General features: G+C 36.7%; 1 protein-coding gene across 3 annotated transcripts in view; it reads right to left on the bottom strand.

Moving 5' to 3' along the window:
* Positions 1–1,686: 1,686 nt before the first annotated feature.
* MFF (mitochondrial fission factor) overlaps positions 1,687–27,246 on the bottom strand; it is a 43,942-nt gene continuing 18,382 nt past the window's right edge. For 2 of the 3 annotated variants that reach the window (XM_042457788.1, XM_042457789.1), the window contains 7 exons: positions 25,845–26,065; positions 22,797–22,969; positions 19,646–19,734; positions 14,065–14,223; positions 5,533–5,592; positions 3,517–3,601; positions 1,687–2,899 (listed from right to left, as the gene is read on the bottom strand). In XM_042457788.1, the coding sequence (XP_042313722.1) occupies positions 2,768–2,899; positions 3,517–3,601; positions 5,533–5,592; positions 14,065–14,223; positions 19,646–19,734; positions 22,797–22,969; positions 25,845–26,065 (919 nt within the window). In that variant the 3' untranslated portion in view covers positions 1,687–2,767. The remainder of the gene's footprint in view (positions 2,900–3,516; positions 3,602–5,532; positions 5,593–14,064; positions 14,224–19,645; positions 19,735–22,796; positions 22,970–25,844; positions 26,066–27,246) is intronic. The other variant, XM_042457790.1, reaches the window with a different exon arrangement.

Genomic DNA, 27,246 nt, shown 5'->3' with positions numbered 1-27,246 from the left:
AATAATAATAATAATAATAATAATAATAATAATAATAATAATAATAATAATTTATAGCCCGCCCAATCACAAGGAATCCGGGCAGGTTACAACAATAAAAATAAAGAGAATAAAATAAAATACAAAAAATAAATAAAATACAATAAAATTTAAGAGAGCGAAGTGAGTACATTTACAGTTAGGCCTGATGGAAATTGGGCCTCTCTTTTTCACTCCCTCCCAGGTCTGATGATGACGGGATGGAAGGAGAGCTCTTCTTCTTGAGGAAAGGATTTTATTTTAATTAATTTTAATTTAATTCTTCTCATTAAATTTAAGAGAAGAATTGGTGGACAGAGTGACGTAAGTCACACTAAATGGGGAGTGGAACTAGGTAGGAAAGGCCTGACGGAAGAGATCCGTCTTAAGAGCCTTCTTAAAGGCTGTAAGAGTAGAAATGTCGCGGATCTCCTTTCGGCAGGTCATTCCATAGCTTCGGAGCAGCGGTGGAGAAGGCCCTCTGGGTGACTGAAGTTAGCCTAGATTTTATTGGCTGAAGTAGATTCTTCCCCGAGGACCTTAGATTGCGGGACGGACAGTATGGAAGTAGGTGATCCCTTAAGTATTCATATAAAATAGAGCTCCATGGCCAGCTGACTCTGCAAGAGTTCCCCAGCACCTTCTGGGAATGTAAAATTATATAGGATGAGAACACCATGAACGTATTCTTAGCTCTTTGTTGGCCAGTAGATAACTTGGTCCATCAGTTGAAGCTGCATCCACACTGCAGAAGCAATCCAGTTCGATGTTACTTTAACTGCCATAGCTCTATACAATGGAATTTTGGAAATTGTAGTTTTGTGTGTGATTTAGCCTTCTCTGTCAGGTCCCTGGAAGTCATAACATCTTGAACCACTCTTGATCAAGGTGATAGGTTTCAACTTATTTTGTTAGATCCTACAACACAACCAGTTTGGGAGAGATCACACCATCTCAAATACCATATTTGTCCACTCAGGAAGTGAGCAATTTGGGAGCATGGTGGTTGGTACACCAACAGAATACGAACCCTGTTTCCCTTTCCCATGAGCAGGTGCATACACTTAGTTCTTGAGATGGTACATTAATGACAGATAAATTCAGTTACAGATCACTGTAACTCATTCTTTCTAGACCTCATATCTTATCTGCAAAACCTGCTGGGTATTCTTTGGTCAGTCAAAGGCCCTATCCTCACCTAACCAGTTTTGGTTACATAGTCTTGGTTCTTTTCTCTTACTAAGAAATTTAATGCAGGATTACCTCCTGGAATTGTTCCCTGGTTCCTTCCCCTAGTTGCTTGGTAAATGCTTTTTTCTGCTGTAACAGGAATATTGGCTTGTAATATGCAGATCTGAATTTTGAAGGTGTTGGCTGAATGTGGGGTTGATGTCTCTACATTAGTAACTGGAAAGTAGAAAATAAGTGTGCAGTTGTACTCATGTTGAACTGCCAGGCTTCCACAGGCAACTGGTTGGCCACTATGTAAACAGAAAGTTGTACTAATGAGATCTTTGATACGATACGTTCTTATTATCTACTTTGGTTCTTGTTGCTGAACTCACTGGCCTTTTGGTGTCTTTCACTTTCAATTTGAAATAAAACCTTTACATGAAAAGGAAATTTTATTTTCACTAACAAATGATTAAAGATTTCAGCAAGCCACTCTCCTTATCTTGTTTTTAATAATTAGAAGTGTTTCAGAGTAGGCCCTCCTTTTTACAGTGAGGAAATATTTTTCATGTCAATCTTTGTTATTTTAGACATCTTGTCCACAGAAGGTAGAAGCTTTAAAATCAAACACATAGGATGTCTTAGATGTCTTACTATAGGAAAATAAGGTTTCTATAAATGTTTATACTGAATCAAGCAACAAAGAAAATACTTTTAAAAGAACTCAGTTACTTGAAATACAATATTGACCTTAACACAGCTTAATGAAGTGTCTTACTTGCATTTTCAAATAAGAGGAAGGTTTCTAAAGTGCAGGGATTGTACAGTACATACCGTTCACTGAAAAAATAAGAAATTAAACTCTGCTTTGGTCTGATGTTTATTAAATACACTACCCATTGGTACTTTGTTCCATAATCTTCAGATCACTCATAGACAGAGTTGCTTAAAAATGTTATTTCTTAGAAAAAAATGCAAAACACTTGCAAATTAAAGCTAAAATACATATTACACACACACCTCTTAATAATCCATTGACTTATGTTAGCAAAGAATGTATTTCAGTCAATATGTACATGTCCTTGAATGGGAGATACTCATGGTTTAGGATGGCTTTTTATCTGGTGTTCCACTGCATCAAATTTGGTCAGAACAAAACAAGTGAAATAGGTTTAACTATAAAGATGCCACATTTAATGATGGAATAACAATGAAAAACCTATATTTTAAATATGCAGATGATTTGAAAAATCTCTGTTTGCCTTCCTAAACAAAAGAGAATTGTCTATTGGACATCTTCCTAAATAGAGACAATTCCGTTTGTAAAATAATTCAATCCAAATTTATATCAAGTCATGCAAAAGGAAGATAACAGGATGTTACAACAAACCTCAGAAATAAATACAGTCATCTAGACATCCCTTTAACACTGTAATATTTTACAGTTGTTTACTGTAGCAGACATTTCCAGTGCATGGATCATAAATCACCATACAATTCAGAGACAAAAACAAAAGACTTTGTAAATTCTCTGTATTCCCTCACCCACAAATCTTTTGTGGACTTGTGCTTATTTCTAGCGCCGAAACCAAAGCCAACTATTTAGCAGCCAGAAAGCTACAGTAATTGAATACATGATCATTTCTCTTTTAGCACGCTCTTTGTTTTCTTCTTCCAGAAGTTGTAGACGGCGGTTAAGTTTGATTATCTAAAACAGAAAAGTATTTTAATCTTTAATGCTCAGCACAAAGTTTATTAATTGTTTCAAGTCTAGCCTATTCTAGGTTCACATGATCATAAGAGGGTCTGCTGTGGGACTCTACTAATGGAAACCTTCAGCACTGTTAACACTCCTAATAAAAGACTTATTTTCAATAGGCAGCTCTCATGATGCCAAACACCTAGATTTTTGAATCCTGGTTGTTTATTCCTCATCCTTTACACCTCTGTTGTGTATACCTATGCATACGTTTATGAACTGACAGATGAGTATCAGCTGTTAACTATACTTTTTACTTCTGATTTTGATCATCCTTCGGCCATGGCAATGCTCCTTCCAAATGGGTATCATTTCTCAGTTCCTTTCCCTTCAATCATGAATGTGCTTCAGTCCATATATTTTATCAATATGCATTAGGTACTGAGAATGCCAGTGTTGAGAGACACAGAGAGAAAAGGGTTGTATTTTCATTTCCAAATAGCGCAAATTTACTTTGGTCTCCCCTGCATTTCACATGTATTATGTTGGTAAGTACAGCATTTATTATACTTCTTGAAAGAAGTGTACAGTATTAGTCACTATAATGGAAGAAACAATTTAGATACCTGTCGTCTTAAAGAAGCAGCATCCACAACCGTCATATCTTCTGGTGTTCCTTCAAATGACGTATCCATATTTGACAGGGCATATCTATGAGATGAAAAAGGCAAATATACCTCAGTGAATCATATATACAGGGAAAATTAGATGCCCCTAGAGGCTAATGTTCTGTGCATACAATGGGGTACCCACCCATCACTTCTTGCAGCCTTTAAAAAGGAACTCCTGGATGCCACCAGAATATTCACAGTACAGTAATATTAAATTTATTTTGAAGAAATGAAACTGGAAAAGCAAAATTAGTCAGTGATCTTGTGTGCTCACAAGACTGTTTAAGTACAAATAAAGGCCTTATTGAATCCCAAGAAAAATATTGCTAGTGCTGCATGAGTTATTTTGCATAACTCGTTTATGGAAACTCCTTTTCTTTAAGTAGTGTGAAGATGGTCTTACTTACCCCAACAGTCATTCATTTATACACTGACTTACTTATTACATTAAATATATTCTTGGTGGAATTCTCCATCTCTTTCACAGGGTCCATTTAAACTAAAATATTATTTGTATTTGTGTAAACTGCAGAATGCTTTTGGAACAAGCTAGACCTGTCCAAAATGGATAGGTTCTATTTGAACCACAGCACAACAAAAATGTTTGTATTTTGCATCAAACTATGGTGAAGTAGATTTTGAAACAACTCTGGAGGAAGCTAATAGGAACTGGGAGCTTATACTTTGGCATGATTCATCTTTACAGTATAAAAATGAAAATAGTATGAATCATTCAATGAATGGAGTAGAAATAGGCCACAAGCATACAGAAGAACATGAAAGCCAATCAAAGTCAACAGGGAAAATACACATGCCACGAACATAGGGACTTCCAGACTTTTCAGTTTTAATGCTAAGTAGCCTTCAAACCAAGTTGAGGGATTTGGGAGTTCTTTCTAATATAAATACAGCTAGCATAATGGAGACTTGGTGAGATGGAAATGATACATGGAATATGATTATATGTGGATACGAAATCTATGAAAAGGTCAGGGAAAGATGTACTGGGGCAATGTACAGGGCATGCACAATGAAAATCTTCTAGCTATTCTCCTTTTGTAAATCACTGCAGGTATACTTCAAAAATAAAACAAAACAATGCCTAAGCATTGCCTTCATAGTCATAATGCATTTTCTCAGGTGGAACAGGAAAAGGGTTAATTCTTCACTGTAGCTTAGAGAGGGAGAAAACAAAAGTTCAAATTGCTTGAAAAGAAAAATCAGTTTAATTCTGTATAATAAAAACAGAGGTGGGCAAGTATGCTGGGTGCAAGGGCCAACTTCCATTGCTACAGTTCTGTGATGAGCTACAGCTGGGTTTCCTCATTTTGATTATTGGGCTGCCTGGGCAATGAGGATAATTAAAGGCCTTTCTGGATCAACTGGGTGTAAAACATGCCTAGGAAAACTGTGCATGTGTATTTTTGGGGTGTGGGCAAGGCTGGGGGCCTATAAAACAGCTCAGAGGGAAGCTACACGTAACCTTGGAGGCTAGATGTTTCCAATCTCTAATTTAGACAGACACCCAACTAGACACTGGGGGGGGGGGGAGCAGATGAAAGGAGACAGGGGAAAGCATCCTGCAGAATTTGTTAGTCTGAAACAGATTTCCAATCTGCAATGGGCTCTTGGCTTAAATGCTAAAATAAATGAGAATTCTATAAATTGTTTTTATAGCTTAGGGTTTGTTCCTTAAAAATTAGTAGGCATAGTTTAATGCAAAAGGAATGCCAGTGAAAGGATTTAAAGATTTATAGCCAAGGAGAGAGTTAGCGCTCCAATAAAGGAAAACAAAAATTCTGTTTGACATCAAAATATGCAGAACTAATGCATATACTGATCTTAAAAGGAAATAAACTCTGGTGAAATCAGAGGAACTTATTACTGAGTAAGTAAATCCAGAGGCAATCTGTTATCAAGTTCTGTGAAAACTGGATATAAAATATCACAGCTAACTAAATTCAAGTTTACCTGGCATCATGATGAGGGTTAGAGGAACTGGTAGCTGCTGACCCACCACGTAACACCGGCCTAGGGCAAGGTTTGTTCAAAGGACACATAGTGCAGGAGGAGAAAATTGGGGAAGAGGGAAAACAACAATCTGAAGTCAGATTATTAAAATATTTCTATTTTATCATACTGAAGTATCATCAGTACAAGTTATTTTTAAAAAAAGATATTCTATTTTATAAATAGTGAGTACTAATAAGTAAAATATCTTAACAGTTTGTTTCATTTTATAATTTTGGTCACATAGGAGACCCACTGAAATCAAGGGGCTTAAATTAGTCCTGATTTCCACTTATTTTAACAGGTCTGTCCTAAATATGAATTTTATAAATACTTCCCTTTCAATAGTTTTTTGTGGGTTTTTCAGGCCACGTGGCAATGTTCTACAAGAGTGTATTCTCTGAAGACGCCAGCCACAGATGCCAGAAAAACATTAGGAATAAACTCTTCTAGAATATGGCCACGTAGCCCGAAAAACCCATAAAAATCTACTTCTCCTTTTTATTAAAATAGTCGGATTGAAGCTTCCACAAACATTCTTTTAAATTATATAATTTTCACTCATTTATTATTTCATTATGATAATTATTTTACAGCGAAACTCAAGTTTCTTCATGAGATGATTCAGCATGCATACAGTATCTACAACAGACATCTCAGTTAGGGACAGAGTCTTATTAAGGTAAGTACAGGGGACAAGAGAGCCAGGAAGAGAATTATATACTATAGAAGAACTGAAATAATTCACAACCATATAAAACTACTTTTGTTCTAATTTGTAATGTTAATTTTATAAAAGCACAAACAAAAATATGATCTGTTGATTATCAACAAATTGACAACGTATATCCCATTAAACTGGTCTACTATCTACTGCACAGATGGCCCAGTCCCCTCAAAACTCAAAAAGGTATGCAAAAAACTGATAAGAAGTACATTTCCTTCTCAGCTAGATGATCTGTGACAGAACCTACTATCAGATTCTTATTCTGAAGTCTATAGTAGGCTTCCAGAAACAAAGACTATTCTCTAGCTGACTATAAATTGCAAGCTTGAACAGGCAACTAGGATTGACCAAATAAAAGCCCTTAAAAAGGTTCTGCTATTGTGGGAGTGAATTTAATCAAATTCATCGTCAAATGTTGACAGATGCCGGAAATGTCAAAAAGAAAAAGGGACGTTGATCCACATGTGGTGGACCTGTGACAAAGCCAACAAATATTGGTTCACTATACACAAAGCTATCATAGAAATTCTGCAAATTAGACTGAAGAAAGATCTCAATTTGTTCCTTTTAAGAATGATAGACAAAAAGCATGAAAATAAATTTGAGAAAAATTTATTCTATATGATTTCATCAGCCAGGATTCTCTATGCAAGAAAATGGAAGGAAATAGAGATCCCCGATATTCATGACTGAAAAATGAAATTATATGAGTGGATGGAATGTGACAAATTAACTTTAATTTTAAGGGATGCACCAAGAGAAAAATTCGACAAGGATTGGGGCATGTTAAATAAGTACCTGAAATCAATGTAAAACAATACAAAAATTTATTTGTATATATTAATAATAGATCATTAAATTAATTTTTCTTTTTAAGCTTGTTCTACAAGAAGCGGTAATAGGATAACCAAAATAACTATGTTTAGAGCCCAACAACTACCTAAAGCTTAGAGGAAAAGAAAGAACCGTGTTAAACATCAGTCTTTATTAGAAACAATGTTTGTATAAGATAGAGTTACTAAGGAAAATGAATTAAGTAAAAGGTATTATTTTTGTTCGAACTAAGACCCTTTCGAAAGCAGGAAGGAAGAAAAATGTTCTATGTTCAGTTTTTAGTCTTTATATGTTTGTTGAGGTTTATGTCAAGGTATGACATAAGGTATGATGCCTTGTCTCTGTTTCAGAGAATAAAATAAAAAAATAAAAAATTCATCATCAAATGTGACACTACTTTTGTATGGGGTTCAAACACTGATCAAACATTTTCTAGGGGTGTGAGGCACAGAAAAGGTTGGGAACCACTGATCTAGATTCTAGAATTCTGTAATGAATGTTAATTTCCTCTTTTTCTTCTATTATCTGGATTCCTAGGATGGGGATAGGTTTACTTCCTTTAGAAGTAAATTATGTCTTAGAAGTAAATTTTATATCTATCACTAGAAATCACCAAATGTTCACAATAGGAACAAACTGTATTCCCTTGTGAGATTCATTAAATTCAATCACCCAGGACTCTTTCTGTTTGACTTCAGAGAGAAATAAACTCCTCTCCAGACCACATGGGGAAATCTGAAAGAGCTGCTTCCATATTTCCAGAGTGACCTGTAAGTAAGTCGACCTGGGATTTTGGGGCCAATTTTTTGGCATAAACTTTTAGACTTATAGACGAGTATATACAGTATATTAAATATAATTTTCAAGTTTCTTCTGAGTTCTTTACCTTAAACTTTTGACAATCCTTAGACTTGTATACAAACCAATGATAATTTAAGGACATGCTAAAACTTTTCATTCCTGGTCTCAGATTAAATGTCTAAAATCTACATCTTTATGAGTACTCATGGAATAGTATCACAGATTTTCGGAGGAAAAGCACACCAACGGAGATAGCACTGCTAACAAGATGTCTTAACGTGCATCACTGAGTATAGATACTATACACATGTCACCTTCCCATGAAGTCTTACAACTCATTGTGTGTATAGAAAACATGCAGGGGTAGCTGTGTTGACCTTCAAGTTGCCTGTCAACTTACCACGACCTTGTGAATTACATAGGGGTTTTTTATGCAAGGAATACTCAGAGGTGGTTTGGTTAGTACAGGATGATAAATATTATTATAATCTACAGTACTGACAGACAGCTAGTGTTGTCCTCAAATAATCTGTTATTTAACATAATATGTAGTTTACTGCAAAAGATATACACAGTATATCCCATAACTTGGCTTGGCAGAAAGTAATACTACAAAAAACACTACACACCACAACTAACCTAATGTCATTTTTAACTAGCATTACAGAAGTCATGGACATCTATAGTCTATTAGAAATAAATTTATATTGTGAACAAGTGCAGTGGTACAAACTTTTTTTTATAACACAGAAGAAACATGTTTTCTGATCTTTCCATGGATTCTGATATCCTGGCTGTTGGCGACATGGAAATGTATACTCTCAATACATCACTCAAAATGAAAAATGTATAAGTTTATTAACTAGTCTTGTAAATATTACCACAATTGCTATTTTCTACAATATTTTACTTCTCTGCTGGAAACCTGCAGAAAAATGATGGAAAGTCATCAGTACTTGGCATCTTTGGACAACTACCCAGGATTCCAGATCCTAGCAGGACCAACATCTGGCCTGAGACCACTTTCTACATTTGTTTTTTTTTCTGGCTGGCCACTCTAAACAGCCCTGTAGATTGGTCTAGCCACCTTTTAATTTCCCCACAGTGAACTGCAGTAAGTAAAAACAACTGATGGTCTCCCCACTCACCAATTCTACTGTTTACCATGGCTTCAGATAAATATGCAGGATCCCACTGACATACAAAAGATCCAGGTATCCTCAAATCTGCAATTTGCTCCACAGAGATTTCTATACTGAGAGTGGAAGGTGGTTTCCCTCCCCTTGTAGTCTCTTTGATTTCTATGAAAGGGACAGAATGGAGCACTCAGCCTTTCTTCTGCTAAACTTCTGCTTGATCCATGACAGGTGATTTTGCAAGCCAACTTTCCTACAATACTTTCAACTCCAAGAACCCCCCCCCACCCCCGGAAGGCTGGTACTGAAGAAATAAATTGCTTGGAGTCAATAGTCTTCTTTTCCTGACAGCAATTACATTTATTATTATTATTATTATTATTATTATTATTATTATTATTAACCTTTATTTATAAAGCGCTGTAAATTTACACAGCGCTGTACATACAATCTTTTTAATTGGACGGTTCCCTGCCCTAAGGCTTACAATCTAAAAAGACACGACACAAAGGGAGTGGTGGTGGGGAAGGGGCCTCTCTAGTAGTATTTGCTGCAGTATTTATTTAGCTTTATTATTATTAGTAGTAGTAATAGTAGTAGTAGTAGTAGTATTGCATGCCAATAATGGGGAGTATTAGCAATGTGATATTTATTTCAGGGAAGGACAAAATATTTAGAACCTAAGGTATATTAAAATGATCAGTTTACTGTGATGAAATATGTGCTAAATTCAATAATCAATTGGTGGACTTTGGTATTTTTGTCTTCTCCTTTCATAAAACCAGAGTTGAAAGAGGTCCCATGGACCATTGGGTCTAACCTGCTGTTGAATGCAGTTTCTCCAGACAGAACATCCCCTAGACTTAGGCTCTCTCCCTCTTTTTGAAGACATCTAGAGAAGGTGACCCCACCACTTCTCAAGGCAATTGGTTCTATTGCCAAACCACTTTCAACTGCAATATATCCTGTAACTTAAAACCATTAGACATAGTTGTACCCTTTGAGGCACCAGAGCACAAACCGGCACCCTCCTCTTTGTGACAGCCCTTGAGGTATTTAAAGAGGGCAATCATGTCACTCCTCAGTCTTATCTTCACCAGGATGAACATAAGCAGCTCCTTCAACCTTTCCTCAGATGTTTTGTTTCCATAGCTCTTTACATCCTTGTTGCCCTTCCCTGAACCTGTTTCCAACTTGTTTATATCCTTGTTAAAATGAAGTGCCTAGAACTGAATGCAGTACACCAGATGAGGCCTGATCAGCACAGAATATAGGAGGACTATTAGTTCCCTCAGCTTGGAAACTATGCTTATATTAATGCAGGCTAAGAAAGCATTTGTCTTCTTTGTCACAGCATCATACTGCCGGCTCATGTTCAAATTATGATCAATAATAACCCCAAGGTCCTTTTCACATGGCGTACTTCTTAGTCAAGTATTCCCCATCCTATAATGTGCATTTCTGTCCTAACTGTACAATATTCCATTTGATTCTTTTGCATTTAATTTTATTATTTTCAGCCTAGTTTTCTAAAACTAGAGAACCTTATTAAAAGACTTTACTTTTAATTTCTGTTTTTATCTTCCAATGTGTTAGTATCATATGCAAATCTGATAAGGATTACTTCCATCATATTATCTAAATCACTGATAAAAATGTATAAGAGTGTCAGCCCCAGGACAGAACCCTGTGGCATTCCATTGGAGACTGAGGGCAACTTCCAATCAATTCTGGAACCATCCGATGTTGCTTCCATCTATCCCATATTTAGTCAGTTTGCTAAGCAAAATATCATGGAGGAACCTTATCAAATGCTCTGCTGAAATCCAGATAAATGACATCCTCAGCATTCCCACGATCTACTATACTAGTGACCCATTAAAAAAAATATGTTGCTTTGGCAGCATTTGTTCTTGAAAATCTCATGTTGGTTCCTACTAATCACTGTATTGTCCTCTCTCACCCCTGATGTTCTCTGCAATGCCTCAAATAAAACAAATTATTATTAAATGATCTCTCAATGCTTTCCCAGGGCCTAAAAAGACAGCGATGAAGGGGCAGCTTGAAGTTGCACTCACTGAAGTTGCTTTGGGACCGTGGCAAACACATGCTGCGGTCTTAAATATGCCCTCCACCGCTGGCCCAGATAGAAGTGGAAAAGATCCACTCCTTTTTGCGGTGGTTTTGGGCCACCTTAAGCAGACCTAACACATTGCCTGGGTGGCTTCCAGGCACTCCAGGAGCGTGCATCATCAAAGTGCCATGCCCCCAGAGTGGCTTGAGGCTCCTGCCATCTAATTGCTGTTTTGTCCCAGAGCAGCTTCCAGGCGTGCATTATCAAAGTGCCACACCTCCAATCCACCTGCAAACTGGCTTTTCCAGCAAGTCTGTTTGGGTCTCAAGTCTTCCAGAGCTGATTTTGGTGATGCATGTGAAGCTGCAGTGGGAGGTAATTGTTCCCACTGACTTCTTTTGAAATCTGCTTTTCTGTTGTCAGAAATCCAGCAGTAGGTACTCCACACCAAATTCAATTAACGAACAAAAAATGTAAAATACTTCTGAACTGTTAGAATTACTATGTTTTTTACTTCTCTTATACCAAATCAAATGGATTATTAGAATTTTAAAAATTGCCCCATATTCATTGTTTAAACTAGATGACATTAGGAATTGATAACTAATATGAACAGGAATAATTTGGTTCCCTTAAGTGGAGAACATTTGCTAACCATGGGTTGAAACAGACTGGCAAAATATGCCAGCTTCCTGATGGCTTCAGGGCATGGCATATGCATGACGCATACCCCCAAGCCAGTAGGAAGCTGCCGTGAAACCACCTGGCTGTTTACATGGCAGCAGCTTTTCAGCATTCCAGCGGTGTGGCGTTTAGATGCTACATGCTGCAGGAGCACTGAAAAGCCATGGTGGCGGCAGAAAGGGCACCAGAAAAAAGGCAGATTGGGGCCACGGTTTGTGGTTACAGTGGTCTTGATCCGGCAGTCAAAAGGGCAGCATCATGCCACCCCTTTGGGCTGGTCTGTTTCTGCCCAATCTCACAGGCAGATTTACCAGGGTTTCACAGTCTGACTCTATACCAGATGTTACCTAAACATTTTCATCAGATTTTCCCAGAGGGAAAGGTGCAATAGCAGAATAGAAGAAAGTTAGTTTAGAATACACTGAGTAAGCAAAGAAATTATCAGCATTCATTACAGTAACCATGAAGTAATTGAGTAATGGGTGGGGGAGAATATTCTGAAAGGGGAAATAACTTAAACTGGAAATTTTTAAGGAACAGAACAAAACCAAAATTCAATCACTATGAGAAATATTTTGCCTTACACTTAAGGCAACGTGCTCCGAAGGCCAATAAAAGCAATAGTACAGTTTGAAATAATCTAAAATAAGCAGCACTCTGTAGCCATGCAGATGGTACATTTTCCAAATTTCACATTCCTATTCAGATTAGAAAAGCTTCATCCAAGACAGATTTTTAAAATGAATTCCAGAAATAATGACAAATCACCATTAGGGGGCCTTACTGCTTGCATAACAAGAGGATGGGGGTGTATTTTAAAGAATGGAAGTACTCAGTTATGATGGAACAAGTGTTTAAAAAAACTTTTAAAATACTTTAAATTGTTTTATTCATGATTGAGTATGTTCTTTCTGAAAATTCTTTGGGTGCATGACAAACTACTGTTTTATGATCTGCAAGACTGATGGTTTTAAAATGTAAAACAGGATACAAATATTTTAAATAAAAACAGGCATGCAAATAAAATTCCAGCTGACAGTGAAAAGTGTACAGCCCCTGATCATATGGTATTGCATGCACACAATAAACCCCTACAAAACTCTCCATGAGGGTTATTATTATGAGAGTATATTGTAACAAAATCAATTATAACTTTTCCAGATAAGCTGTTATGTTTGGAATGCCAAGACAAAAACATTCATTCAGGCACATAGCAGCTTTAAAAAAATACATGGAGGGGGAAGATAAAGAAGACAGAAAGCTGTGTTGGATTTTCTGCAGTGCTTTTTGTTGTTGTTGTTGTTGTTATTGGAATATTAGTATAAATGACTTGAAGAAGAAAGGTATTTGAGGTTGTTTGTTCCTACTACTACGATTCTTGCACTTGCTCTGAAAGAAACAAGAAACTAAAAATTTTCTACCTTTCAACTCCAATACTGAACGTTCTGTGTTATGAGAAATAGTTACAGGTTAGAAGTAGGACTTTTTGCTAAGTTGCCTTCATTCAAACACCCCAATAGAGAGGTAGAATATAGGAGTATGGCTGCAGAGTATCTTTATCTGGACAAAAACATCTACTATAGCTGAGATTCTTGAGAACCATTTTACAAACGCTCTACTAAAAGAAATCAGTAAAATGCTTAGACTTGTAATCTATAGTCTGATCAGACAGGTAAACCCACAATAGGCAGGGAGCAAGCAAATGGACTGGAAAACCCTGAAGGACCTATGCACAAGGTATACAGATACCCTCCCTTAACTTTTCTTTCAGTTTAGCTACTACACAGCTTACATTTTGCAATGAAAGTTCTGTACATTTCTTTTCCATTGCCATTCTTCATCTAGTTCTCCTCCAATATTAATGGATCACACTAGTTGCTTTGAACAATTTTGGAACTGAAATATTCTAGTACCCAAATACAAAATGTTATCATATTCCCAGCTGTTACATTTCATGCTCCTAGCTATACAATACTCTCCTGTTCTTAATTTCCACTGGGTAGCTGAGAATTTTAACAGATTACTTGTTCACTCTGACCAAAGAAATAAGTCAACTAAGTCCTATGAAACGTGAATTTTGGAAATGTTATTCACAAGCAGCAAAAGAAAAAGAAAGCAAAAACATGTTAATTTTATCCCATGTAATTCAAAGAAATAAAAACCAATTGACAGGAAAATGAAAGTGAAGTAAAAAAATTATATCAGAAAATTGGGCAGAATCAGTGATGGCCAGTCACCTGCGATTTTCATCCAGCACATCCAAGACTTGCTGGTAAGCCCTACGGGTAGAAGACTGGATAAGCGACAAAATGCCCCGAGCAGAGTAAAGATTAGATCCATCTTCAGAGAACATTTGGGGAGGACAAACACGAACCTGTTGAGGTGATGGTGTCACACTGTTTGTGCAAGCGTAGCAAATGAAGAGAGAAACACTAGTGTCAGGTTTCAGATAGAAAATTTTCATCCATCAACCAACCTTTTTTGAAAAATTGTTGGCCCACATTTTTGGTGTCTTTCCCATCAACTGGTAAAATACCACCAAGGAAGAGGTACTGGTTATCTTGTGAAAACTTTATATAAGGCTAAATATAGAATCACTTAAAAAATTGTATTGATCCACTGTCATAAAAGATTCTTACGCTTAAAGCAATCCAGATGCACAATAAAAGGCAGATCTTTTAAAACATAAGACATAAAATTACTCCTTAGCAGATACTGAAGACAGTTTCAAAAATACTGGATTGGATCCATAAAAATAACAAAAAAGCAGATCTACTGAAATCCATGATGGTAACACATTTAGCCTATGTCCCTACTGATTTCAATGCATCTATTCTAACTAGCTTTGAAGCCAACTCATTATATGCCAGAATCATGCAACACTTAATATCTATGTTAAATATGAATTAGAGGATATATTTGTAAATATTCTGAAAAATAAGTGTTTAGATAAAACATATATATTAATAAACTAATACAATACAATAATACTAATTATTAATAAAACTTAATATATGTTTGGAGGCCTGTAAATAGCATGCAGTATAGGACTACAAAAGAAATACTGTACACAAAATAGCAGTGACACCGGTGAAGATGTTTAGACATATCCAAATTTTCTGAGATGCAAAATGTTTTAAAATACTTGTCCTGAAAGCAAAAGGATGAAGATTCATCAATGCTGCATTAGAAGCACTCCTTGTTTATAATACAGATTAAGAGTGTGGTCCAACACAATCAACATAACTATGAATTTTACTTCAATAGAATAATGAATAGATCATGACTCTTCAAAAGTTGATTCTCAGACATCTACTGATCCCAACAGAATTAAAGCCTAGTCACTATTTATTTTATTTTGATTTAATTATTCCTCAATGACCTGTTTCTGCTTTATCTTCTATAATTACAGCAAAAGTGGTTCAGACCCATGTCCTTGTAACCACTTATTTAGATTACTGAATTACTGTATACAGTATGTAGGGCTGACCTCAAAAATGGTATGGAAATTCAGTTGTACCATGGCTGCACATATTAAACTAGTATTTCTTCATCTCAACTGGCTCCAAATATATTCCTAGGTCCAATTTAAAATACTCTTTTAAAAAAATCTTTGACGCCAATCTCAGGCACATGTACCCCTGTAAAGCCTCAGATCATCTAACTGAGTCTTCTACAATGAATGTCGCTACCAAATGAATTATTGCCTTATTTTGAAGGGCCTTGTAAATAATGACACCCAGCTGTGGAAAAAAAAAACATGTGCAGACAGGCCAGTCTAATGTTTCCTCCATATATCAAAATGCATATCTGCTCAAAAGTCCACTGAGTTCAGTCAGCCTTGCCATTAGTTAAGAAGGTTTAGGACTGCAGATTTCGTTTCATTTCAGCACCAAAGACTTATTCCTTCTTCCAGCCCTAAGTTAAGTTGATGCTCCCACCTTTTCCCACATTCTCAGGGGCCCCAGATGGATAGGATGGGTCTACTTATGTTTACTGTAATTGTGTTTTATCTTTTTTTCTGAATCATAAAATGCTTAAAGAACTTTGATTACAGTATTTGGTAGTATTTTTTGGTAAAATGTTTTGTTGGAGAGATTTCAGAATAAGACCTTTAAATTTACATATATATGCATATGGGAATTTTAAAATTGATTACATCAAATATGGATTACATATACAGTATTCGGCGAGTTTCTTGAAATACCTATTATAACCTTATGTATATTTTTTTAACTAGGCTACCTTCATATTCAGTTTAGACAGATTTAAAAGGAAATTAGATAAAGTTAAAGGGGTTAAAGGAAATCAATGACTACTAGTCAGGATTGCTAATAATCTCTCATATCAGAGGCAGTGTGCCTCTGAATACCAGTTGCTGGGGAATAAGCAATAGAGGGTACAGCTTTACTCATGTCCTGCTGGCAGGCTTCTCATAAGCAACTGGTTGGCCACTGTGTGATGAAAAAGCTCGATTAGATTGAGACTCATCAGATCCAGCATGGCTCTTTTTATATTCTTAAAGCATAAAGTCTGTCAGTGAGCTGTGGGCTTTCCCAGATTGAGGAATAATAGCATATTAGGAGCCATGCTTAATGTACAGTATCACAGATAAAGGCATCTACAGAAAGCCAACAATAGGAGCATTTATCCTGATGTAAATAATACAGAACTTACAAAGTGTGGAAAGTAAATTCACGAGCATGTACAAAAAGATTTTGAATTTCAAATTTGAGAAGAGTTACTCACTAGTTTGTAACATACTGTCAAGTCCTCTAGGAAAGAAAATTAAGAACCTAAAGCTCAATGTTAGTCTTATTGTAAGCACAAGACAAGGAGAATGGGAATTCAACAATTCTATGCTTCCATCACTCCCTCTGTTCAAAATGCATCAAACAAGGCTTCAAAGCAGCTAACTACAAACAAAGGCAGGAAGTGAAAAGGAAACTTAGCAGATAACCTCTCTGCAGCAATAATATAACTAGTAACACTTCTAATTATATCCCTATCAGTGCCAGCTGTCTGTGGAAAGAACTCCTCTCCCCCCAAAAAAAGCTTGACTCAGGCTTGCAACCTTCCAAGGTTGCTAAAATGAGTACCCAGATTGTTGGTGGCAATTAGCTTACACTTTGTAAACCGCTTAGGGAGTGCTTAAGTGCACTGATAAGCAGTATAGAAATGTACTTACTTACTTACTACTACTTTCTTGTAAAACCAACATTTTGTGCAAAATACATTGTTTTCAGTGCAAGACCCCAATTGGTTGTGCAATTCTTTTTGGAAAAAGTTCCCAAGTGCGATAAATAAATAAATCTGAAAAATCCACATCAGTTCTCCTTATCTCACCTAGTAGGGAGAATAATTTGAAATAATTTGGTTCTTTTATGCAAGAACAAAATGAACAAAAGTGTATAAGTATTTTCACAAATATTTACCCCCCTGTTCAACAGATATAAAGTACCAGGTGCTCTTGAACTGGCATAATGTTTGCCTAGAATCATATTTAAAATCCACAGAGTACTGATATGAACAGTGCAATGAATATTCTATAAACAACCCAGAAACCAATCATGTGATTCACCTGTATATATTGGATTGCACACATAGGCCTATTGCACTCATGTTAGGACATATCTGGCAGGTTCAAGGAATTGGAAAAAGGATTTTTAATGCATACACATTATTCAGATACCATCATCATTTGCCTCTGGCCCAGCTGCAGTTTCTGTTTATGAAAGAATCTAACTGGTGTATAAAATTGAAGGTGTGCAAATGTGTGTGTTTTAGCCATTATATTCTGTTGAATTCAATAAAGAAGAAATGACAAATCTTCAAATCTTATAACTTTTGTCTGAATTACATGTAGAACACATAGTACAGTGTAGTAAAACCCCAGGCTATATACTAGCCTTTTTGACAGGAATGCAATAAACACACAGCTGATTTTTAAAAGGTGAACAGATAAATGTTCAAGCTTACGTTTCATCTTTAGCTGTGAAGGGTGACTGGTACCGTGGCATTTTAATTCTTAGGACAGTTTCAGGACTGTGCTACCATGAATATTAATTGTGATCTGTTTTTAATAATACAGCTTTCTAAATAAACAGAAAGTCATTGAGAACAGCATCATTATTGCTCTTCAGCTCTTGTGCCTAGCTATCATTTGTCCTGAAAAGCATTTGAAAATCTGTGAATGTTCAAAATACTTTAGGAAAAGCACTTGACACAGCAGTGTGACAAGTGCAATGATGCCAATACATAAAGAGTACTGTCCTTCAGGAACCAGGCAAGTTCTTCTTCCAGTCCCAGTAATGTTTGGGTATGGAATTTTTTCATTGTTACAGCTAACATACTAGAATGTCATGTCACAGTTCATATAGTAGAATGCAGAACAGTCTTGAAGGATGGCACTGTAAGCATGTATATACATCATTAAAAGGGGAGAAAATACGAGTGTGGTTGAAATGCTGCATAATAAATATTACTTGAATGAAAAACCTACTTTTAATGTACTGAGAGCAGGGAACATGATACAAATTAAAAGGGAAAATAAAATTGGGAGCAACAAACTGGGAACTTATGGACTGAGAAGAAAAAGCTACCAATTAACATCCCTATTAATATGACCAATGTTAAATTTGGCACTACAGGGCTTGAATGTTATGCTGTCTCTCTCAAATGTTAAGTGAGACTGACAAATGTACCTTGAGTGGCCATAGATAAGATTTAGATGGCCACAAACACATCAGAAAAAGACCTACCACCAAAAACAGGACAAGGACAAACAAGCATAAAATTGGCATATACTAATGTTTAAGAGCACATTTTGAAATAATCACCACACCATTTAAATAGAAATATAATATTATAGTGGGGAAAGACTATAACTGTGTGCTTGTTCATTTTTCTGTTCACGAATTAACTGTTAACTGATGCTTCAAACTGTAATGTTCATTTATATCATTAGAACAATAACATAAAGCTCATAAAGAGAAGTTCCAATGAGATCCAAAATTTAATATTTCTTTTCAGATTGAAGAGCATACTAAATGTATTTTACATATTGTTTACATGCACAGTAATTGTTTACATACACAATAAAATAAGAGGGAGCTATTAAAAACCATAGCACACCCATTACAAAACAATGATCAGGTCAAAATACAAACACAATAAAGTGCTAACCTCCCAAAACAATTATCTGTTTCCAATGAGAAGGCGCAAGGCAATCTCTTGTATAGCTCAGCATATACTAACTTATAGGTTTTCTAGGACTTTGATTTATATTTTAAAAATTCTTGGCTGACATTTTCAGAAAGTCTGCCAACATGTGGCATTCTGATAACTAAGAGGTAGTGTGTGTGTGTCCACATTTTAACATTAAAAGCTGATTTGGTGATGCGCCCTAGACACTAATAAAAAACAAAATTCAACAATATAAGCATATTTTATAGACAGTACAAACCTTCTATATGAACATTTTTAGCAACTGCTTACTACTGTTTCCTGTAACTACTACATTAAAGCAAAGAAATTAATTTCTTTGATTACAACATACTGATTTTTATTTCAAAAGTTGTGAGTATAGCCAAAACTATTTTTTCTTCTTCCATGAATATTCTTTCTTCTTCTCTTCCTTCAAAAGAACAAACTTTCCTGAAAACAGAACTGGGTTTAACACTTCAGAGACAATTAAGAGCCTAGCACCTTCATGTACCATTTCAAAAGGTACTTTCTAAATATAAACTGGGAAGGACATCTGGACAAATATTTCCACCAAACCGCTATGTGTTTACATCTATAAACATCTATACTCACATTGAATCATTTCTGATCAATTGACCATTTTGACGTGATGCATTTTCACTCATGGAACGTTCTCTTTTAAGCCTTCCTACTGAGCGAACCTGCAGGGCAAAGAGAAATAAGCCAAAGTAAGCCTTTAATGATCCCTAGGCAGCATTATCCAGGCAATAGACCAATTTTATTGAAGAGCAGTATACATAATCACTGAGACTACCACCTGGATGGTAATATTTTGTAATTTGCAAACAGAGTGAGGAAAGGAATGAACTCCCTTCACTGGATTTTCCCCATTTTTAAGATTTGTCATTTTCTTAAACAAGAAATTGAAAAGAAACATACCTCCAGGTTTTGGAAATACTCATTAGATATCTTCAAAAGAATTACATTTTAAAATAACAGGTCAATTTACAAAATACACAGGAACACTGAGCTGAAGGGGCCTTGTGGGCCACTGAGTCCAACCCCTTGCTCAGTGCAGGATCTCCAGCTAAAGCATCTCAAGCAGATGGTTGTTCAGCCTCAAAGGATCCCCCTCCACCTCTTGTGGCAATTTATTCCATTGCCAAACAGCTCTTACCGTCAATACATTCCTTTGAATGTTCAACTGAAAAACAATCTCCAGAAACTTCAGACCATTAGACCTGGTCCTACCCTCTGGGGCAGCAGAGAACAGACCTGCCACCTCCTCTCTGTGATAGCCATGTTCACCAAACTGAATATGTCCATGTCCTTCAACTTTTCCTCAGATGCTTTGTTCTCCATATTTCTCATCATCCTCATTGCCTTTCTCTGAACCTGCTCCAATTTGTCTATGGTTCTGGGCACCTCATTTTAAGAATGATAAACACAATACTCCAGAAGAGGCCTGACAAGCACAGAATATAATGGAACTATTATGTCCCTAAACTTGAAACTAAAAAGCATTCACCTTTTTGCTGCAGCATCACACTGCTGGCTCATGTTCATCTTAGGATCAACAATAATCCCAAGGTCCTTTACGCATGTAGTACTGCTGAGCCATGTAGTCCTCCATCCTATACCTGTGTATTTGTCTTTTGTGGCCTAAATGAAGAATTTTGCATTTGTCTCTACTGAATTGAATTTTGTTAATTTATGCCCAATTTTGGAGTTTATCAAGGTCCATTTGAATTCTGTTCTTATCTTCCAATGTGTTAGTCACTCTTCCCAGTTTGTGTCACCTGCAAACCTGATAAGGATTTCCTCAATCCCATCATCTAAGTCACTGATAAAAATGTTGAAGAGTTATGGCCCTAGGAAGGACTCCACCTGAGACCTCCTTCCAGTTTAAAGGACAGCAACTGTTGTGTCTTTGGGCACAATTTGAAACCAGTTATGGATCCATCTGTCAGTGTTCCCATCTATTCCAGTTAATCAGTTTGCTAATCAAAACATTATGGGGGATCTTATCAAGCATTTCGCTAAAATCTAGTTAAATACCCACAGTATTCCCACCAGCTACTAGTGCCCTGATCGAAACAAGATTTAAAATTAGTTTGGTAGAATTTGTTTTTCACAAACCCATGCTGGCTCCTATTAATCACTGTACTGTATTGTCATCAAGTTACTTGAAAAGATTCCTGTGTAATCCATTAAAATATTTCCTGGTATTATGGTTAGCTGACTGGCCTGTAGTTTCCTGGATCTTCTTTTTTGCCTCTTTTGAAGAGACGGACAATGCTTGCCCTTCTCCAGTCCTTTGGCACCTCACCTGTTCTCCAACACTTAATGATGGCAAATAGTTCATAGAGTAAATCAAGTTCTGTCAGTACTCAGAGATGCAGTTTGTCTGGCACTGCAGATCTTTAAGCACTTAAGTAACATATTAATTATGGAAAATACTAGATAACAACTTGCCTACTGATTCTAAACCAGATGAACTTGGCAGGATGTTTGTGTACTAAATAGCACCACCAAAGGAGCGAAACTGATCGCTAGTTGCCAAACTATGTTTTATTATTTCTTTTTAATTTGAAGATTTCCAGAACTTATGTTGTGAATATGAACTTTACACCAAGATATCAAAATAAGTGTAGTGACTAAATGTGTGAACTAAGACATCTTTGGCCCATATGTCACCCCACACATGAAATCACTAATATTATTGCAGAAAAACTCAACATCCTACTAGTAAGAATTGTTGTAAGTATTACTAACTCAGCTGGTTATGAAACTATGTATCTACTGTAAATACTAAGCACTTAGCATTTACTTGCAGGCAGTCTCCATTTTTACTCTCACAACAAGGGCAGATGCAATACTTTCCCTTCAGAATTGCTTTATGGTAGGCATACTGGGCAATCCTCTCTTTGGAGTTTTGATGGTTCACAGGAAGTTGAAACTATGTTGCATATTTTATTATCTTGTGTTTTTTATAACCAAGATTGCAAACACTTGGCCTCTCCTCTATTAAGCTATTTATCTGACTGATTAGATAGGTTCCATGTTAAAGTTCTATTATTGGATAGATGGTCTAATGTCACCCTGCTGGTTGCCAAGTTCCTGTTCTCTGATACAATTTGTTTATTTTTGTTTGTATTGATGGATCTATGGATGGCAATAAATAAATAAATAAAACTATCACAACAAAGCACAGGAAGAATCAAGGGAAGCACATTAGTATAATAAAAACTTTTTTATAGCTTATTCATTGGAACATATTCCTCCTTCTTCAAAAGTAATAACACTATTGAATAGCACTGCTTGTATTTTAGACAAGTCTTCACTGAAGTAACCCAAACAACCAAAGTTTAAAGGCTAAACAAATTCCTCTAGAGAAATTTTTGTTTTTTATAAGGACTATTGTCCACTATGGTTCAAAACAAACTGCAGAAATAATCCAGTTTAAGACCACTTTAATTGCCCTGGCTCAGTGCTAGGAAACCTGGGAATTGTAGTCTATTGTGGCACCAGAGCTCTGACAGAGAAGGCTCAATGTCTCACAAAACTACAGTTCCCAGAACTAGCATTGAGCCAGGGCAGCTAAAGCAGTCTCAAACTGGATTATTTTTGCAGTGTGTTTTGGACCTATATCGATTTAGAAAACAGTGCAGGAAACATTCATCTTCCTTTTTGATTCATTAATAAAGAAAAGACTGAAATTAAATATGATGGAAACAAAGAAAGAAAGAATAGTACTACTAGCCTCTTCAGTTTGAGGGGTCTGGGAAGGAACTCTCTCTAGGTCCAAGAAATCCAGTGGCCGTTCACTAAGTGAAATAACACGGGGAGGTGTTTTCAGTGAGAGAGGCTTGAATGGAGTAGACTGAAGAAGATCTAGATCTGGCGGCCTGGTAAGTGGAATGTCTTCACTATTGCCTGTAGAAGAATTAATTTTAAAATCAAAAACATTTTAATAAATTATTCAGTGTGGTCTGATGGGCACGTGCTAGCACTTGGTGATCCAAGTTCAATTCTCATATTTGGGCTGCTGCCACACTGCAGAAGCAATGCAGTTTAACACAGTTAAGTACCATGGCTTCATGCTATAGAATCCTGGGAATTGTAGTTTGTTGTGGTTCCAGATCTCTGTTATAGAAGGCTACATATCTTACAAAACTACAAATACGAGAATTCCACAGTATTGAGCCAGGGCAGTTAAAGCAATGTCAAACTGCATTAAAACAAACAAAAAATTATATTATAAGTATTTTATATAACAATTTATATAAGGTAAAATTTGCTCCTTAGTCTTAAACAAGCCATGCTGAACTTCAACTGTAAAGGTATCTTACACATCACAAGGCTTTTTCAGGAAAGAAATGTAATGCATTAAAAATACTCAAATAATATATTTAAAATATTTTAAGAATATTTTATTTCTAAATGCATTCACAATTTCAGAGATATGCTCTCCATGTGAAAATGTTTTCAGGGTGAGATATTTTCCTCTGCCATTGCCATTAAGCTATTTCAATCCCACACTACACAGGAGCAAGAACATGTGTTATTTTTTTCTGGCCACTTCCTATTAAATAGTTCAGTATTTTGATCTAGTTACGTCACTCTCCACATTTCTTAACAGTTGAGTCAGAATTCAGTATAAAATCCCACTCACCGCAGCACTTGCCTCCTCTCACAACTTCAGCAAACCAATACCTGTACCTCGTTTCCCACAGTGTACAATGTATTTCACATATGAGCAATTTAATGCACATAGGCAGCTTAACACTACCTACTTATATTATTCAAGCAGTCTGATGAGTAACTACCCATACTTTGGATAAAAACCAAGTTTAAAAAAACTCTTCCACTGTTCTGGATAGTGATTACACAAATATACATACAAGCAGGCGCCTTATGAACTGATAACATTTTCCCTGCTGTTGGAGGCTAGAATTCTGACAACCAAGCAAAACACTGTGTGTATGTATCAGTTTAATGCTGCACAAACCTCTATGCTGAAGTGGATAAAGTGTGACCCTCCTCCAGATGTTGTTTGACTATCACTGTCAGCAAGTTCATCACTGACTCTACTAGCTAGGACCAATGGAAGCTACAGTCCAAGAACACTGGGAAAGCTACACTTTACCCACCACTGCTCTATGAAATATAGCAAAGTAATATAATAAAGGAAATTGAAAGAATATACTTCAGGCATTCAAATACACCATAAAGTATTTAATGAGATTACAGCACCCCCTCCCAATTCGCAGGGATTTGTTCTGGACCCCCCCCCTCGCGAAAATGGTGACTTGCAAATATTCAAGTCTCATTGAAAATAATGTCACACGCATAAGGCTGTGTGTAGGCATGCACTGCCATTTTGTCCCTCCCCACTTGTTCCTCCCACGAAGAGTGTATTTTGTATTTCTTGTATTTCTTATCTTTCTTATCAATTTATCCCAGGACTACTTGCACTACTCACTGACTAATTTAAACTAGGATTCATATAACTCTTGGGATACATGTACCCAAAGGTGATATGTGTGGCCCTCAGACCTAGATACTTATATATCTAAAGTGGAAAGAACCCACGGAAAGTTGTACTTCCAGAAGTATGTGTGGGGGTCATTTCTTCCACAAAACATCTCTTTTGTTTTATGCAGAAAAAAATGCCTTTAAAAAACCTCAAAATGATCTTTAAGTCTCTTCTAGTTTTGTTGGAAGGAATGGGTGAAGCCTACACAAATCTAACAACCTAAAACACTTTGACAGTTAATTCTGTTTTAGGTTGTTTTGTAAACATGTACTTATAAGGAACTGGTAAAAACACCTCTAGGGATGCAGTGGCTTAGTGGTTAAAATGCCAATTCTGATGATCGGAAGACTGGAAGGTTGGCAGTTCAAGGCCCATGTGCTGCATGATGGAATGAGCTCCTGTCACTACTGTAGTTCCAGCTTCTGCCAACATAGCAGTTCGAAAGCAAGCAAATACAAGCAGATAGGTACCACTTCTCGGTGGGAAGGTAACAGTGTTCAGTGCAGTCATGCTGGCCACATGATCACCAGAGCAGTCCCCAGACAATGCTTAGAAATCAAGATAAGCACTGCCCCCTACAGTCAGTTATGACTGGACATTCATGTCAAGGGACTACCTTTACCTTTAAAAACACCTCTGTGTACTCCTTGCCTAAGAAAACCCTATGAAATTAATGGGGTTGCTGTACGTCATCAATTTGAAAGCACATCCACACACACACACTTACATCGTATCTTCTACAGAAAGCCTTTAAAACACAACTTAAAATAAAACAAAACCTGATGCTATAGAATTATTGGGATCAGGTAAAATATATACTGTGAAGTCAACAAAAGGATTTGAGGACTAAAAAAAGTTTTTAAAGGTTTGTTTGAATGTTGCAAGAGGAAGGTCAAACAAAGTGCTTGGGAGGGATTTCCACAGGTAAGTAGTGGCTATTCATTCTCATGCTGTTACTCGTTTCAGTTTTATGTTATCCTTCCTTACATGATCTCTTCCTTCCTGCTTTATCCTCAGAACAATCTGTATAATAGATTGGGTTTCAAGTGGGCAATTAGCCAAAAGTCTAGCAGGTTTGATGACTGAGTGGGGGATTTCAACCCAAGTTTCTCACTCACAATGTAATACTCAAACTGCTACATGTTAAGATTCTTTACATAATACCAGAGTAGAGAGATCATTTTCAACAGGTCATTTTTTTAGAGCACACACATATATAAAAACAGATGTAGAGACTGATGGCTGCTTTTTACCATTTCAAGTTAAACATACCTGCCACAACAATCCGCTCTGGCACTTGCATTGTTACACTGGCATTTGGAAGGCCTCCCTCATGAGCAGTCTGTTCAAGGTCAGCATTTGGCGGTGCTACCTTTAGTTTTTCTGGAACTCTCATTCTCTGGTTGATACCTTCAGTATACTCCATTTCATACTGAATTCGATTCATTTCTGCTATTTCAGCAGCTGGAGATGGGAATGTTGCTGCACTCATTCTAACATAAGATAAAAACAAATTGAATTATATCTCAATCATATGAAATAGCACAATTTGGGTTTCAGGTCACAACCAATTAACTCTCCTCCACCAACTTGGTAGTCAATACATTTTTCCCTCCATAAAGACATTGTACACTGTTTTATGCATGGTCCCCGCATAAAACAAGATCATTCTCATAATTTAACACTAAAGTTAAAACTAATCACTGGAATTCTTTGAGAGTGATACATGGGAACGATTGTCACATACAGTAGTCCCTCGGGTTACGAAATTAATTCGTTCCGCGGCTCCGTTCGTAACCCGAGTAATTTCGCAACCCGAAAAGGCTAGCGGCTAGCGCTGGAAAGCCGCCAGCCGCGCTTTGCGGTTTGAATTTCGTGCCGAAAAAAACATTCGTAACCCGAAAAAACCTTCGTATCCCGGAACAGTTTTTTCCTATCTATTTTTTTCATATCCCGGAAATTTCGTAACGCGATCAATTCGTATCCCGGGGTACCACTGTATCTTTTTTTAGAAGCTCCCTCCTCTCTCTCTCACACACACAGAGCACTGTTAGATAAATTGTTCTAACAGTTTATGCCAAATGAGGTCACATATACACAAGGAAGATAAAAGATACAGTAATGCTACAATTTTTCAGGATACAGAATGCAAAGAAAATAAAACCCACAAACCTCAGTAGGCAATGGTTTTGTGCAGTTTCACATTCTCGTTTAACCTCATCACAATTAAATTGTTCAACCACTGTGTGTTTTATTCTTAGCTGAAAAGTGATTGTCTTCTATTGAGAGTCTGTTCTGCTTGGGAAGTTCAAAAGGTCAGCCCAGGGAAGAAAAAAAGCTAGTTTCTATGGGAAATGTACTTGGTGGCTCTTCTAACTCTCAAAGACCTGTTACAGACTGCCAAAATAAAGCTGCTTTGGGACTCTTTGGAGGTATGCTATTTAAATGATGCATGCATCCTAAGAATCCGGAAGCTGCACCAAAACTGCACTCCAGTGCTTAGGAATGGAGTGTGGCTTTGGCGCGACCTCCGGACTCTTAGGACCCATGCATCATTTAAACAGCACACCTCCAAAGAGACCTGAAGCAGCGTTATTTTGGCCGTCTGTAACAGGCCAAAGAGAGAGTAAAAAAGTGTGTATCAACAAAATGGTCAAGCAGGTAAAATTGTTAC

This window comes from Sceloporus undulatus, chromosome 3, assembly GCF_019175285.1.
Source record: "Sceloporus undulatus isolate JIND9_A2432 ecotype Alabama chromosome 3, SceUnd_v1.1, whole genome shotgun sequence".
Lineage (NCBI taxonomy): Eukaryota > Metazoa > Chordata > Lepidosauria > Squamata > Phrynosomatidae > Sceloporus > Sceloporus undulatus.
Note: the sequence above shows the minus strand (reverse complement) of the source record. Positions and strands in the feature narration are given on the sequence as shown.